Source organism: Pseudopodoces humilis, chromosome 6, assembly GCF_049639895.1.
Source record: "Pseudopodoces humilis isolate 2021_Gansu_Grassland_sample_001 chromosome 6, ASM4963989v1, whole genome shotgun sequence".
Taxonomy (NCBI): Eukaryota; Metazoa; Chordata; class Aves; order Passeriformes; family Paridae; genus Pseudopodoces; species Pseudopodoces humilis.
The window spans coordinates 10,982,356-11,000,188 of NC_142205.1; the positions used below are offsets into that span (position 1 = coordinate 10,982,356).

At 37.2% G+C, this 17,833-nt stretch overlaps 1 protein-coding gene across 3 annotated transcripts in view; it reads right to left on the minus strand.

Moving 5' to 3' along the window:
- SORCS2 (sortilin related VPS10 domain containing receptor 2) overlaps positions 1-17,833 on the minus strand; it is a 525,812-nt gene that overhangs the window by 44,832 nt on the left and 463,147 nt on the right. For all 3 annotated transcript variants that reach the window (XM_088056209.1, XM_088056207.1, XM_088056208.1), the window contains exons 13-15: positions 15,634-15,725; positions 14,061-14,168; positions 832-952 (exon numbers count right to left, since the gene is read on the minus strand). In XM_088056209.1, coding sequence (XP_087912335.1) covers positions 832-952; positions 14,061-14,168; positions 15,634-15,725 — 321 coding nt within the window. The remainder of the gene's footprint in view (positions 1-831; positions 953-14,060; positions 14,169-15,633; positions 15,726-17,833) is intronic.

Consider the following 17,833-nt stretch of genomic DNA (forward strand, 5'->3'; position numbering starts at 1 on the left):
TCATTTTAGTAGTTTCTAGTTTCTGAAAGACATTTCAGAAATTAGCCAATATCCCAAGATACTGTTACTCCTTAGGCTCAGAGCTGCATAACATTCTTTGTTCACACACAGCAGTCCCAAACAAGAGGTGTAAAATTAGGCATGAGAACTAGAAAATGAAAGCTGGAGTAACACTGAGTAGTATGCAAAAAATAAACCAACCCTGGTGGAAGAAGCAGACATAACAATCAGAATTATTATGAATAAATGTGATGTATTCCATTTAACAAAAAACCCTGACTCATATTGGTCCCTTTAATCAATACGTTGCACAGAGAATTTAGCTTCTGAAAAGTGGATTTGGCCAGAGCATCAGGATAAGCACAGCCCTAGTACATTACTGCAAAAAGGGTATTGCCCAAAACAACTGGACTCCATTATGTGATTGGTCCACTGAGATCCTAAATTACTTCTGGAATGGACTTTACTTATGGCAATTTATATCTGAATACAGTATGTGGTCAGGAAGTTGGCAGAACATGACTGCATGTTGAAATAGTTTCAATCAATATTACACACTTCAGTTTATGGAACATGCTTCCCAATCCAGCAGGACCACCTATTATTATGGCAGCCCCCCAGATATACTTCCTCCTTTTTTGGGACACAGATCACACAACCAAAGGGAACACAAAATCCTCTCCCACTTTAAACTCCTGTGAAATCAGCATAAGAAGACTAAGCTGGGCATGTAGCATCCAAATTCAGTTTGGAAACATTTTCTCAGCACATAACTCTATGAATCTGAACGCTATGGAAACATTTTATCATTTAACACAAAACCATGAATACCTGTAGATTTGTGAGATCCCAAGACTCATAGTCTTCATCAGTGCACTCCCTGGGGAAGGATGGTCTGAAGTCCACCTTCACCAGTTCCCAGTCTGAACGGTAGCTGATATGTCCAAAGACTCTGAACAAAAGACCAAAGGTAAACTCTTACTGCAAAGAAATACCATACAAGCGAGATTCAAAATTTCAGTCCTAGCTTATCCTGTTCACAGTCGTAGTTCTCTGCTAAAAGGTCCCAGCATCGTTCTTCTTCCACTTTTATGTACAACGAGTCTAGTTAGGAAACACTTGTCAATTTTATGAAATTTTACAATGAAGAGATATAACTCATATATTAAAGGGTTTTTTTTCCCTAGCAAACTATTCAGAAATTTAATAATATTTTCTAATTTGGAATCAGATTTTTTTTTTCCTATTATCTTGCTATGTGAAACAGACAGAAGTCTCAGATTTTGACAGGAAGCTCAGATCAGGGAGCAGAATCCCAGATCACAAGTCAGTTTCCAGCTCTGTCACTCATTCCTTATGATTTGCAATCTCTTCAGTTGTTTTTGTTGTGGGATTTTGTGTTAATTTCTACAGTCTTCAGATAGAAATGTGCTATTATTAAAATCACAGCAGTATCATGATACTATTAATTTCTAAGGAATACATTACATCTTCACATTGTGCTGGAGAACTCAGAGTCTCTTCATTTCAGATAGTTCAATGTATATCAAAAACCAGCCACAAACTGCACAGTTTTTTGTGGGGGGGAAAATGAAAAAAAAAAGGAAATCTCATTGCTTTAAAAACCAAGCTGCACGTTCAAAGCTGCCAACATTTTCTAAGTCAGAATCTTTATTTCCAAAACAAAATGGGTAAGTATGACATCCAGCAACAAATTAGAAAGGATAAAGATTCTGTTTGGGCAAAAGTAAAATGTATTTGTGGTTTGTATCAGGCTTATGTGACTTACTGGCCAAAGAATTTAAGGTTAATTCTGAAGCCAACAATTTTTGTGCAGTTCATACCACACAGAGTTCATATTCCAAGCTGTAGCATCATTCTCCAAAGTAATTAATTCCTTTTGTTTTGCTCTCAGTTTTGTCCAAATCCAGACACAGCAGGAATGGTACAGTTTTACTAAAAGCATTCTGCAGTGCCCAGTCATTTCTCTTGTCCTGAATACCAGGTTCAGATTGGAACTGGGGTAGACCAGACGTGGTTTATTCTCCACATCACACAGGCAATACATGAAGCATGTTCCCTGGTAAATGGCTTACAGCTCTGAAATCTACCAAAAAGGCTGAAAAACAGTTGGAGACTAAAGATGTACAGTGATTTCCCCTTTTCCTTCCTGGTGTCTTCTCCTCCACAGCAGAGAGATGTAGATATCAATAGGTTATTGCCCACACTGCTCACATTATGATGACTGGACAACCCATGTTCACAGGAAACCACACCACCAGCAGTGCAGCTAATTAAACACAAACATATGCATTTAGTTTGTACGTCTTTTTTTTTTTTTTTTAAAGGACTTGGATTATCTAATTATTTTCCTTCTAAATGTACCCATGGCTCAGAAGTAGAAGCAAACACAGAAACTAAAAAACGTGTGTCAGTCCACTGGCTGTATGTGCACACAGGTGTGTGGTCCCATTTCTCTCATTGTGCCTAAGGGTTTGGCTCCTTTTTCTGCTTCAGCTGGATCCTGAGAACTGCTGTCACCATATAATCTTCACTGGTAGTTACATACTCAATAAAGTATCTACTTAGGTGGTCTCCTGCCTTTTCCACAACGCCTGTTTCAATATGACTGGCTTTGCTGACAGACATGAAGTGTCTTTTGCATGCAAAATACCTGTACCTCTTTTCTAAAATCCTTGCTTCTCCATACAACGTGCTAACATAAGGCAGACTTCACCATGTGTTTATGCAACTACCTACCTCAGTGATTGCTGCTCCAGACATCACAAAACTTCACAAATTTACTACATTACTTTTATTAACTCATCATAAAAAAATAAATTCAAGTGTAAGTAGCCAAGTCCTGTTAAAGCTTCACTCCTGACTCAAGAAAAGTATTTTCTACAGAACAAATGAAATTTTCTCCATTCGTGTTAGCTATCTCAGGAATGATTAGTCAGAAGGAGGAAGAAAGGAGATGGTGTTTTGAGTTCAAGGCAGAAGAGAATAATGACATTCTCCTGAAAACATAATCTCTGAGCTATTATTAATGATCTTTGAAACCTCATGAGGGTGATTACAAATAACTATGGCAAGGGAAACATGTTGCTTATATATATAAATATGCACACACAACCACACATACACATTTATGTGTGTATATATATATATAACCAGTGATATAAAACAGCAAAACAGAGCTCAGAGAGTTAGAGAATTAATTTTGATATCCACAGAGATACCATACAAATTATTGAGCTATCCACTTCTAAGCACCTTGGAGATAATTAAAATGATAACAAACAGCTACGACAGATTTATCAAAACCAAATCATGTCAAACTAATGTAATTTTCTCCTTTTACAGGGTAACTGATTTAGTGGATAAAGGAAAGTAAAAATGTAGCATATTTTGACCTTTTTTAAAACTGTTACACATTTCTAGCTGACATTGTCTCAATGTAAAAAAGAAAACATTAGTGCAGATAAAATCACTGTGAAGAGGAATGGAAATACATATTGAATTAGAAGAATCCATTTTCAAAAGGTAGTTGTCAAATAAAGAATATTTTGACACATGTATCACAAAGGTATGATGGGTTCACAATCAATATTTTCATTAACACTTGTGGTCAAATAAGAAAGACAAGAAATTTCACTGGGAACATAGGGAAGGGAGTGGACACTGAATGATGGAAGCAATGTTCAGAAATCAATATGATGAAATACTCCAAAACCAAGCGCAGAAAGTACTCCTTGGGAAAAAAGAAACCCAAACCCACATCAAAGGTGGAAACCAAAATGGAAAATAACTTTCAAATATCAAATAAAAGACTTGGGGAATTCTGTGGAATTAAAACAGAAATGCAGTGTTGCTGCAAAATAATAAAGACTAATCCTAGGTTGTACCCAGGACTTCAAAACAGAAGACATGGAGGTAATTATTTTGATATAGTTGGCACTGGTGAAGCCTCTGGAAGAATATTGTGTCTAATTTTGGATGTTATATGCATATTTACAGACCCACTAAAAATGAATTTGAAGAGGGGCAAAATGACTCATAAGCTGCTTAGAAAATGTAACCAATGAAAAATGATTGAAAGAATTGGGTTTTTCACTGGAATAGATAAAGCTGAGAAGTACAAAATAATGTTTGCAGAGTCTTGTTATAGAGTAAAAAGCTGTCTTCAAAGAGACCTGGAGGAAGGGCAAGAAAGACGAAGGACAAGGATAAACTTAAAAGATACAGCCACATTAGTCTCTAATTCCTTCTCCTCACTACTGGTGAGTTTATATGGGAAGTACTGGGTCCAGTCCTGGGCTCCCCAGTACAAGAGAGAGATGGAACAAGTGGAGGGAGTCCAACAAAAGGCTGTGAAGGTGACGAAGGGGCTGCAGCAGTTCTTGTAAGAGGAGAAGCTGAGAGATGTGGGACTGTTCGGCACAAAGAAGAGAAGGCTCAGGGGAAACTGTCAAAGCCTATAAATTCCTGGAGGGAAGGTACAAAGAAGATTCTTTGCTAGGATTGGAGCCAGGTCTTCAGTGGTGCCCAGTGACAGGACCAGAGGCAACAGGCTCCAAATGAAACACAGGAAGTTTTCTCTGAACATCAGGAATCAACATTTCTGCTGTGAGGATGCACTGTTACAGGTGCCCAGAGACGTTGTGAGACTCCACCCTTGGAGATATTCAAAAGCCATCTGGGAATAGCTGTTTGTGGTTGGCTCTGGGTAGGTCTGTGTGAGCAAAGAGGTTTGACCAGATCATCTCCAGAGGTCACTTCTGACCTCAGTGATTTTATGATTCTAGAATTCTGTAGGAGTAATGATTCAAGATGCTGAATTTGTTTATTCTGCCCCACTAGAGTGAGAAATCAGAAAATATCAGCATTATAGATAGAGACTAGATAAATATGTCCCAGTTCCACACCCTATAATGATAGAAAAACTTTAGAAATTACTCTGGAAATTATGCAAAATCTAGTAGGATAATATGTCAGCTATGGAAAAACCATATGTGCAAACGGCAAAGTCACTGCTTCAGGGCTGAACTGTAACATTTCCTTCTGTGGATTTTTAGCAGAAGACTGAAATAACTTTTCTGCATATTGGTCCAGCCACTTGGGCATAAACAAACAGACAAACAAACAAAAAACCCCAACAAAAACCCCAAAAAACTCATTTCCATTATGGCTGTTCTGATTCTACAGACTGAAAACCACGTTCTCACAGAGCACAGTAACAACACAAGTGTTCCCAACATCCTCTGGCTTAAATAAAATCCCCAAGATTTAAGAAAGTGTCCCAGTACAGTCACACACTCTATTAAAAATGCAGATGTACATCTTTGTAATTCCTAGAATAAATTTTCCAAGGACTGCAATATTCTACATGCATCCACTTTAGCAAACTGTTTGCAAGAAGAGTTTTAATGATTATTAATGCTTTTTCTGCAATAGCACATTTTGCAGACACCGCGCATGAGCACATTTAAATGTGATGCTAAAGAATAAAACAGAAGTATTTTTTCAAAGTAATAACGGCATGTATTAAGTAGGATTCAATGGATTAGACAAAAATATGAGCTACAATAAAGCAATACATAACAGCAATCACAATATAATTGCTCAGGTGCAAAATATATAATATATATGATTAATAAAATCATATGAATGAAAAAAACTGGAATGGTGCACCAAGTGTAACTGATGACTAGAAGTTATATATCAAGATGATAGCAATTCATAAGCTACTAAAACCTTCCTCTTGATTAACTATATTTCATTAGAAAGGCATCAAATCAATTCTGTTCAAACTATAAAAGATGATGCTGTGATAAATAATTTTTCGAAGAAATTCCAATTACCTTGGAAATTAATTTACTTTTATTTGCAAGAATTTAGGATCCATAATTTTAACTTCAGTGTTTCAGTTGCCATAACAACTTTGTACATTTGTTCCTAGTTCATTTATGAGCACATAATTTTTTAATTTGATTGCATCATTTGATAGATAAGACAGTTTAATGCAGTTCTTAAGCTAACTCATTTAAACTATTTGCTGGAGGATTGCTGGTTATTTCTGTTCCTGATAAAGCTCATAATCAGGCAGAGTTAATTTAACAGAAATTATATGCTATGATAATCTTTTCCAGTAAATTCTGTTCAATAGACAAGACCTATTCAGTAGAGACTCCTTGTTCAGCTGAGAAGTAGTAGCTGTGTCATCTTCTGTCTGTGTTTTGCTTTACTCATGAATGCCTGAGAGTACTCAAAGACCTCAGAGTGGTGAGAGTGATCTCTGTTTTCCCACCAAGGTCAAAAAGGTCACATGGGGAATTTATTCAGATGTTTAATGTAGCAACTAAAACTGGGCAAGTTTTGCAGTTGTACTGAGGAGTAGTGATGACATTTGTGTGATGCACAGTTACTTTTGTTTGAAATCAGAAGCCTCTTTCATTCTGGACTCACTGCCTTAACCTTCCAAGTGCTGCACTGGCTTTTGCTCTCCTCTATATGAGTTTGCCATCAACTGTGATGTTCAAAACAGAACGCTGTAGCAGAGTGTCTGCACAGTGATGGCACTGTTGGCACACTCTGATAACTTCATATGACACTTAGGGGCGGAGCAGGGCCTCTAGGTTTTTTGAGAGACTTCAAAAGTATGGAGTTACTGACAGTAAAACCTAGGATTAGAATCAGGGTCAGTTGAGGGTCCCACATACAGGTGATACGGGCAATCTCAAGGGCTCTCTCTCGGGTAGTATGTCTAAATTCCTCTGGACAACACCTAAGCAAAGCTGTCCAAGCATGTACCTGAAATTCTTCATAGATCTAAATCTCAGTAGCAAACAGTGAGTATATGATCAAGCTGGGAAAGGAAACCACACTACCAGAGATGACAGTTAATTACTTTAACAATTCTTTCTGTCTCCTTACAAATGGAAGCAGTCGCAGAGCTTTGTAAAAAAATTATACTTTTACCTTGTTCCAAATATGAGGTCTGCTTTCCAGTAGTAAATCATATTAGAAGGAAATAGAATGATCAGTGAACTTATTGTATTGTCAAAATATTTTTTAACTCTCAGACCTCTCTGCTAATTTTTATAACACAATTGCGATTTCAGATTAAATATCCAATCTACCTTACTGTTCACTAGATATCAGAGGTTATTTACATTAAAAACCAGCATGTTACTCAGCTGTCTTCCACATAAAAGGATTATATTAGAAGTCTCTTGTCAATTTATGATGAGTTCAAAGAGCTGAGTCCTTTGCTTCACATATACTTTTACTACAAATGATGACAATATCCCTGAAAAAGCAAATAAATGTGACAATATTATTTTTGTTCTGCCTGTTGTAGTTCATATTATTAGTGTCTTTGAACACAGAGCAAGACATGCCAAAATCTGTGCAGAAATTACCTAGCTGAGGAATGAAGAGATGAGATGGTGGCATGGAAGGATATATTTTAGTGTAGCCACTGCCAACAGGTAGTGCACTCCTTAACTCACAGGAATAACATTATTAATGATAGATTTTCCAAGGGGATACAGGTTGGCAGAGACAGTTAGCCATGACTGTGTACTACAGTGACATTTAAAGCCTACTATTTTCAAAAGAGAAAATAGTGAATCTTTATTAGATGAGCTTTCCTTCCAACAGTTGTCTTTACCATAGTAAAATCAACAAAAACCTTGTTAAGTCAGAGGGCTCCTTCTGGTAAAATTGATGAAAGTAATGTGAGATTTAAGCTCCAGTCTGTTACACATCAAGATTATAATTCAGCATATTTTTCTAATTCTCCATAAGAACATAACAGAGGTCACATTTCAGTGGTCTTCCTAAATTGCAGCTACAGAAATGATGAATGCTTCCATGTGCAAAAGTAGACACCTGCCTACATAAAGCAACTGCACATAAAAAGTGCTTGTGTATACAGGAGATCATGTGCAAATATGCTGAGACATTTATGATTTAAATGCCTTAAACTACAAACACATGCATATACTTAATGCATTAAAGAGAAGACTAGGGTTTCTTGATCGGGCTGTTTTTTTGGGTTTTGGTTGTTTTGGTTTTTGTTGGCTGCCAAAATGAAAAATGAAGGGAGGAAACAATTCAGTTGAAATTGAACCAAAATAGGTTTTTTCATTGTTTCCTGCTCCCATAAGCTAATAATTGGTGTTCATTCTTTAATGCCCAAACATCTTGGTTTTAGCTCCTTTGGGGAAAAAGAATGGAAATGAATGCTTAGGTTCTGAGAAGTGCTATGGGGGAGTAGAATGAGGGTGTTTCCACTTCATCCAGGAGTTGAGTGGCTCCATGATAGTTCTGAATTTCATCCAATATTTTTTCCCATCTATTTGATAAATTCTCGTCCAAGAATAACCTTTTAACACATATGCCTCTTGGAAAACATTGCAGATTTAGTGCCTAGCCTAATGTCTTATACAGAAGTAAATACAAGGTGGACAGTGAACAAAATTGTTTAAAGAGAAATACATGACACTGTAGAAGATAGCTTTTATGTCATTCAACTCTGTTTTCGTCTTACTTAAAGATCAAATTAATCTGGGATACTTGGAAAATTTTATAATTTATTAGCTAATACTCTCTTTTCTACTCATATATTTAAAAAACAAGTCACATCACAATTAGAAAATTTTCATTCATTAATAGTCTACATTCATCCAAATTGTGGTTCCTTTATTTTGAGAACAAAATATAATTCAAGGCTGCAACCAAAAGTAAATATAGTGTTTAAAAGATTCAGTTGTTGACTAAGCTTGTAATGGTTATTTATTTGAAATAGAAACTAAAATGGAAGCATAGTTAGAGGACCAAAGCTTCAGCCACTCACTGTGTGACAAGGGCTCAAAATTGCACAGTCTCTTCTTAATGAAAAAGTCACATCACCCTTTTTCTGTCCTCTCCTCCTGTAAATAGGGACAGGGCGATAACAGATTCTTACAGAACCTTTCAGTTCCTCTTATTCAAACATATTAACAGATCTGTCCTAAAAATGTATTAATTGTGGGCTTTAAACTGGCACTGTGATCATCTTTTTCCTGTGCTTCTGACTACAGTACAAAACTATAAGGAAAATATAAAGTTTGTTTTTTTAAAACAAACTTTACCCACTAAACTTCTTTTGAGCAGAGGGAGAAACTGGGGCAGTACCATGTCTTGACTCCAAAGTCACAAGTTGGCAGTGACACTGCAATGCTTTGACTTGCTCTGCTAACATCTGTGTCCACAGAGATGACAGCAAAAGCATTAGACTTGCTACTAAACAGATATCTGTACATCTGCATTAGCTGATACCTAAATTAGATTGGAATAGAAGGAACAGTTTGCTTTTCCAATGCTTTTTTTCACCAAGTTTCCTCTACCTACTCAAATACATTCCTAGTCATTCAGAGAGCAGAATAACCATTTCACAACTGAGCAATGATTCTCATACAAGACATTAACTAGCTGAAAAGAAAACCTAGAATTTGCCTTCAGGAATCAGCTATTCTCCTATATAATGAGGCTTTATCTACCTTTTATAAGTGTTGCAATACGAAAAAGTCAGTAGAGAAGAATTCAAAACAGAGAGAAATACTTCCACCTAAAAAGATATTCAAAGAGAACAGGAGAGGGAGTGTGCTGCCATGTGTGACAATAAGCTCTAAAAGTACATGTAATGTTGACTGTTACTGATGTTGTTAAAGGTGAGGATGACATTCCTAGCAGAATCAACAGTTACAAAAATCCAGACGGCTCTACCTAATATCTAACACCTGTTAATATTCACCTGGTTTTAAGTTTAAATTAGAACATCTTCTTATTTCCATGATTGCCCAGGAACCAAAAAGGAATACAACAATGGGCATTCAAGACAGCAAAACATATATACAGGAGTTCTGCAGTTCAGAGATGTCATAAAGTTCCCAGCAGCTTCCAAAGTTGTTATTCTATGAGACATTACAAAAAAATAACCCTCTGGAAAAAATACAATTACCCACAAGGAAGATTTTGGTTCTACCTGACATAAAGAAAATCAGTTTTCCTAGGTAACCTCTTATTGGCCTTTTAGAAGGGGCTGTGGTCTGTGGTACCATGATTATTGTGCCTACTGGGATTACACTGCAATATAAATAATCTGGTTTAGGAAACACTCCCAGAAGCTGAGATGTGATTTAGAAGCAATTTCAACAGGTTTGAAGCTTTCATTATATTAACTATTTCCTCTGAAGAGGAACATCAATATTTCAGACACACAAAAATTCTCCCTTTTGCACTGAGTTAGGCCATTACTCAATCCAGTATTAGCAAGCAATTTTTCCCAACTATAAAATATTGTTCAGTATAACACTGGGTTGCAGTAACTTTAGTTGTTACAATTTTAGAACAGAATAAAACCTACTAGTCCACTCACTATTTTGATGAAAATATATTGTTTGAGAAAAGTTCTCAGCAAACCTTACTTATTCATTTAGCAATAAATACTGGATTTGAGCTCCTCATTTAGAAGTTGATTTTTACACAGATCAGATTTCCTAAAATTTATGAATACTTTATTGCTTATCTTTCCTAAACTCCTAACTAGGTCTCTTTAGAAATGGAAATACAGACAGACTGAAAACAGAATGAGTTTCCTAAAGTTTTTGAATACTTTACCACTAAAACTCCTAAACATCTTAACTAGTTTTTTTTTTGCAGAGGACAATGGAATAAAATATATTTTCCTTGGCATTTGTATGTACACATCTTGAATACTGCAGGGGATTTCAATGAGTGATTTAGATTAATGTTGACTGACAGATGACAACTGAGTTTTATGAAAACTTTTGACAAGTGAACATTTGGCTTTCCTCTCTGCTTTGGAGAAAACACAAAACTTTCTGAAGTGACAACTTGAGGCAACCAGGTTCACCTTTTCATGCTTCTTCAGTAAAGCTTACTAAACCACTTCATTTTGGAATGCAAAACAGACATGAGTGACATTCCTTAGGGGACAGTATTGGGACTAGTGCTGTTTAACACCTTTACCAAAACATGGAAAGTGGGATCAAGTGCTCCCTCAGAAAATCTTCCAATGACACCAAACTGTGGTGCAGTCTACTGAAGGAAAGGGATGCCATCCAGAGGAACCCTGAAAGCTTGAGAGGTGGACCCGTGTGAACCTCATGAAGTTCAACAAGGCCAAGGTCCTGCACCTGGCTTAGGTCAAGCACAAATCCCAGCACAAATACAGGCTGTGTGGAAGAATGAGTTAAAAACAGCCCTGATGAGAAGGAGTAGGGGGTGTTGGTTGACAAGAAGTTCAACATGAGCCAGCAACATGTGCTCACAGCCCAGAAAGCCAAATTTGTCCTGGGCTGCATCCAAAGCACCGTGGGCAGCAGGGCAAAGGAGGGGATTGTGCCACTCTGTCCACTCTCATGAGACCCCACCCACAGTGCTGCCTCCAGCTCTGGGGTCCCCAGCATAAGAAGGATGTGGAGGCATTGGACCATGTCCAGAGAAGCTGTGGATACTCCATCCTTGGAAGTGTTCAAGGCCAGGCTGGATGGGGTTTTGAGCAACTTGTTCTAGTAGGTGTCCTTGGCCGTGAGGGGAGGGGTGGAACTAAAAAGTCTTGACCGTCCCTTCCAACACAAACCATTCTGTGATTTTATGATTCTTTGACTGCGGATAAATTAGGACAGAACTAGAATTCAAATGCAAGCCACTTACAAGTCCGGTCAATATCCCAGACACCATGCTGGAGAATGAGAAGTCTCTTACACACAGACTGACTTCAGTGGAGTCAGGATAACAGACACTTTCAGTACATGTAAAATATTCTTTGACTCTTGTGTGAGTTTATTCTAGAAGCTTTAAATGAAATACTGTCTGTTCCTTAATTTTGCTGCACATTTTTTCAGTTATTGCCTTCCCACTTCAGAATTATGCTATCTCTCCTAATTTATGCTCTCTTTATTCAAAGTCTTTATTCAAGCACATTCCATACCAAAGGAAGAAAATCAAATTCCTGTACTAGTAAAAAATGTCAGACTAGGTCCTTGGCAATAGATCTGGGGATTCCTCAAGGTGAAAGACACTAGTAATTTATTTCCATTACCATTTGCAAGTTCATCCTACCATGTTCTACTTTGAAAAAAATTCTATCTAACAAAATGAAAAGATGGCATAGTTGATTTTGATCTTTTTTTTCCAGGGAATATGTATTTCTCAAAAGCAACAAATCACTGTAGATTAAGTCAAGCACAATAACTTAGTACAAGAATAAGTTTTCAGGAGAAATGAACTAAGCCAGACAGAACGACAAAGGGTCTTGACATAAAGTCAGACAGAGCACCACTAGGCTGACAACATCACCCTGAAGGTAAAACACAGTCAAAAGCAGCTGGAGAGACAAGGAAGTTGATGCAATGGCAACAATGAAACACACACTGCAGGCTTATTGTTCTCATTGTCTTTAGAATCTGATAGGAAGTTTGCATGTGTCTTCAGGGGCAGTCTGTGCTATTAAATGATTGATGCCATTCATGCTCAGTAAAACCAACTAAAAAGTAAGAATCTACAAGCCTGTCATTACACTCTAGAGTCATACTCTGGCTGTGCCTTTAGAAATCTACAAGCCACATGATGTTTTTCTTGTCAATTTTGGCTCATGTACCAAACATAGCTGCAACTCTATGCATTTTAGATAGATGATTTTAGAAAGGCATAATTTTTTAGAAGAGCTCTTTAGACCATTCAGCCAGATATTTATGCACATCTTCACTGTTTTTAATGATATTTAATAAGAAAATAAAACCAAGCCTGGAGCACAGAGTCACCACACTCTATCTGCCAGTACATACAGTTTGGAATAAGCTTTTGATCCATCAACTTTTACTGAAATCAATGGAAATCCCTCATTCAGAGGTATAAGTGTCTCCATGTGGCATATACTACATCATAAATAAACCTGTGTTTGAGAGAAGGGGAAGATGATGGGATAATACTGTTCTTCTCAGGTCATATCCAATGGAGGGTAAATGGGGCAGTGGAGAAAGAGAGAAATAACCAACAGACCAAATCCCCTCTAAGCAGTGCAGTGCTATGAACTCAGCACAACACTTTGAAGTACTTTAGGTGGGATTTCCGTTTTGCTGAAGGTCCTTTTTATACACTGGCCTATTAATCTATTTTTCCCTAGGGAAAATGCTACCGGTACATGTCAAAGCAGCTCTCTTTGTAACTCCTGGGAGAAAAAGCTTGTCACTGGCACACTGAGCTCCAGTATAAAGAATCACACAAACTGTTGCAATAGGAGACAACCTGTGTGCATTGCCCTGAATACATTCCCCTTTTTGGCTGCAGGCAGCATGTGCTGCCTGACTCTGTTTCTCCATAACTGGAGAGGTGTTTTTTCCTCTCAGACACTTATAAAACACTGGCATTTATCCTAGAGATAGAGCAAAATGTGCAGCTCAGATCCAGATGTCCCTGATCCTTTAGAAAAAGACAGATAAACAGGATCAACAATTCTGAGTTGCAGAATTTGGTTATTTTAAACTCTATTCACAGTAGCTGCCTCTGTCACTGCACAGAATAAAAACAAATATTTGACAGCCCAGTGCTTGGTCACACCAAGTACTGCAGTGCTATTTACTAAGACAACACTATAGTTATTTACACTGTGAAGACAATTGATGTTTAACATTTTTGATGTCTGACTAAAAATCTGTAGAAAACAAAAAAAACAACAAGAGGAAATAGTTATTTTTCTCCCTGCATCTTTCAGATTTGTAAACAAGTCCTATTATTCCACTCTCCCCAGTGGTAACTTTGCAAGATTTCATTTGAGCACTTATACTTCTTTAAAATCTGAAGTACTGCAGTCACATGATTCCAAAGACCAGTTACATACCGGGGAGGTTCACACATCAGTGTGTCTGTGTGACTGCAAGAAGAAAAACCCACTGACTCAGGGACCATCTCAAACATGCACAGTTGAAAATCTATGCAAATGCATAACAGAGGGAGCCCTGAAAACAGAGGTGAAACCAAAACCTTACGTCATGACCAGTGTCTCATCTCCAGGTTCACTAAGTAATCCATCCACGAAGACAGAAGTGCTGGTAAAATTATGGGTGCTCCAGGTCTGGCCTTCATCTATGCTGAACCTGTAAAAAAGCAGAAAAGGCTTTCATTTACAACTACTGGGATACAAAGCAGAATGCACTTTAAAAAAGTCTCCTCTCTACTAAAGCTTAGGATTTTCAATCACAAAATACATTATGCCTAGACAGCACATGATATTAATGTGATCTTCATCTCAGCAACTTATCCAGGGATTCACATCTTTATAAGGAGGTGTAATAAATATTCCACAGCAATCAAACTCCGAGATTAAAAACTAAGCTCTGTCAACAAACAATCTTGCTACCTTGAAGATTCAAAAGCAAGTTAATTCACATTTCATTCTTTCTACTAGTCTCTGAGCTACGGACCTGTTAAGCAGAGGCCAGTGGAACATGAGAAGCCAGCTGCTAAAATGTGGGAGGTCTAACTCCAGGCACCAGTATGAGGACGGCCCTTCATGGCTGCTACCATCTACTTAATTTTATCTTATTTGCAAAAGATATTGATGAATCAGCAGAATATATTTCAAAACATATTTCAAATGTGCATCCAAAACTTTTAAGTCCAAGTCTCTTTTTTTCAGTACATTTCCTCCAGGTCTTTTAGACAGTAGGTTAAGGATGGCTTTCAGTCCAGATAACCAGGTACAGAGCCTAGTTCCTATTCAGGTACATAACACAATTCTGCAAAAATGAGCCAATTCACAAGTGATAAAGATGTCTTACAGTATTTTTTATGCTGAAGATTATAGCTCTGTGTGCCATTACACAAGGCTGCCATGTTTTGCTGCACTATCATGCAGTCTACAACTTGGTATTTTATAACAAAATGCTTTGCAACAAACCTTTCCTGCCAAACCGTCTGAAAAGGCCATTTGCTGCATTGTCACCATATGAGAGGATCTGTGCACATTGCAGTTAATTGTGCATATTTGTAAATATCTCAGATGAGCTGTGATTCTGGTACACCAAATTACATCGCACGTAAGCGCAAATAAGTCCTTTGCCTGTTGGCTCCTAAACTCTACATTAAATTGCTCTTGTCAGAGAAACTCAGGGCTGTTCTCCTGTTCCCTATGGCCCTTGGAGATGTCAGAGACTTTACAGTATGAATGAACTCTCCTAACTGCACACCTAAGCCTCATATGCAGCACAGGCTAAGCATCATTGACACGCACTGCTGGTGCCAGCCAGCAGCAGGATAAATAATACTGCTGAACATGGCTTCTACTGTAGAGTTCCAGAACAGTCTTTTAAGGAAAAAATACCTACACTGATGCAAGAAAATTTTATTATGATTAATGCATGATGCCATGGTACCTTCAGCACCATGAAGTAATCTTAAAGTAAATATCCAACTACATTTTGTAGACTCGATGAATGCTAAATTAAGCTGACTCCACCTGCATTTCATACATGATCACATTGAAATGCTTATCTTAAACTCTGAACTTTGCCTGAGGTCTTGAATACACAACAGCTCTACTCTAATTGACTGCAGAATTACTTGAGTATTTTCAGAGGAATAGAGGTGTCTTTGATAGCCACAATAACTCCACCATGGTCCAAGTACAAGATGTGGTGCTCTTCTTCAAAGACCTATAAGTCAGACAAAGAAAAGCCAGCTAAGCAAATGTACAAAACAGCTGAAATCAAATGAACAAGCAAACAAGAATTAAGAGACTTATGTTTTATAATGTTCACACTTCAAACTGAAAAGGACATAAAAGTCAGGTTAACTCTTATATTTCTCTCAGCTGTAAAAGAAAAGAAAGTTAAGCAGGTGAATCAGAAAATGTTCAGGTTCAAATCACAGATTAAACTGCCTAAAGTGATTTTAGCCCAAGCTTATATTTCTCATAGTTGCAGTCTGCATTCCTTCCTGTTATATATCACCAAGTGACCCATCACCTTACTTCGGTGTTTGACATATTCTGTGTATCCTGTAGAATAAAATGCTTTGTTGTCTAATCCTAAGAAAAAAAGGAAAAGTACTGTTGTCTGTGACTTTCTCACATACTCCCCAGAACATACAGAACGTGAAATAATTGATGTAAGCATGTTTTTTGCATTTCTAGTGTCAGTGAGTTTAAGTTCAAATATTACATGATGCCCCATGGAGGCTACTGTGAGTTTGGAACCAAGTACATGTAATATTGATTTAATGATACAAAGGATTAAAAACTTCATAAATTATTTAAATTCCTTTTTTCTAGAGTTTATCAGCAGTGCTAAAATAAAAACACAGGCAGGATATTCTTCCTTTTTTACATCTAAAATCTGTTTTAAGACAAGATTTACTTATATTATTAACCTGTGAAAGCTCATTTAAGACAAGACAAAGTGATATGTGAGAATTATACAACTTAGCATTTATAAACAAACATGCAGTCTCCTTTATGTTTTGACAAAGCAAATGTGAAAACTATAAAGGTTAGCTTTACTTTGCCTTGTAAATGAAAAATTACTGACAATTCCAAATTAATTTTTTTTTTTTTTTTTTTCAAAATTAAATGCTACATTTAGAGGATTTCTCAGCAAGACTGAACTAGAGCTGGGGTGAAAGTATCTTACAGCACACTCACAATTACTTCAAAAATAGGAAACATTTAATTTGGGTTGAGAATTCAGTCTCCTTCTCATCTAGTAAGAACATATTTTATAGGAATCCTAGGGCTTCAAGTGTCTGATCAGTTTTTCAGTGCTGCCAGTTTACAGGCAAAACCCTGATATGAGGCATTTATAGTCCGATCTACTCATTCACCCAGCTGTGTATTTTAGAAGAGAATTCAGTAAAGGACAGACAATAATTTTAGATGCACTTCAAAAGGATTAGATCAGCTGGAGTCAGATAAGCAAGCAGAGTTTTGATCCTCCACTAAACTTTGTTTGAACTTTCCCTCAAACCAAAATGCAACAGTATGTGCTGGGACACCAAGTCTCCCATAGCTCCACCACCACAGATAAAGGAAGCTGATATCTGCAGCACTTCATGCAAATCAGCATTTCCCAGAAAAGCACCATGGTAGGTCTTCACAAACCCTTTTAATAACCCTGCTTTAGCACGTTATAAAGCACAGAGGGCACACTTCAAGCATATTAATGCTGTTGCTATATCATGCTGTTCTTGCACACACTTTAAACTTTTTGAAAACAAATGTATAAATGCCTATGAAAACAATTCTTAATCTTCAATACACTGAAAAAAAAATAACAGTTTCATGCCTGTTTACCACAAAAGTAAATATTTATGTCTACTTTCTGGAAATAAAACCAAGACAAACAGTTTGCAAAGGATCGAGGCAAAGGTGGTCCCAGTGTGAGAGATGAAGTTCAGACCTTAGAAGATGAGATATGTGAGTTCACAGCAGGCCACAAATTCTGATATACATCTCTCCACTAACTAAAGGAGACAATAAATCTATTCTGATCTTTACTAGTAGCCAGCCACTACAGAAGAAGATTTTTATAACCTATTTCTGTATTTTTTTTGTGCACGTTTTGTGCTTTATAATCACAGTGTCAGCTTCTATTCTATCCTCTTCCTCCTGCTCTAAATGCTTTTCTTCCTATGTCTGTCCAAACAACTTCAGCAGCTATTTCAGGTCAGAATATCTGTTGGAAGAAATTGGGACAGCTCCATGAAATCAGTGAGAGATATTTAAGTGGTCCTAGAAAAATATTTGCCATAAAATTTTACTTTGCAA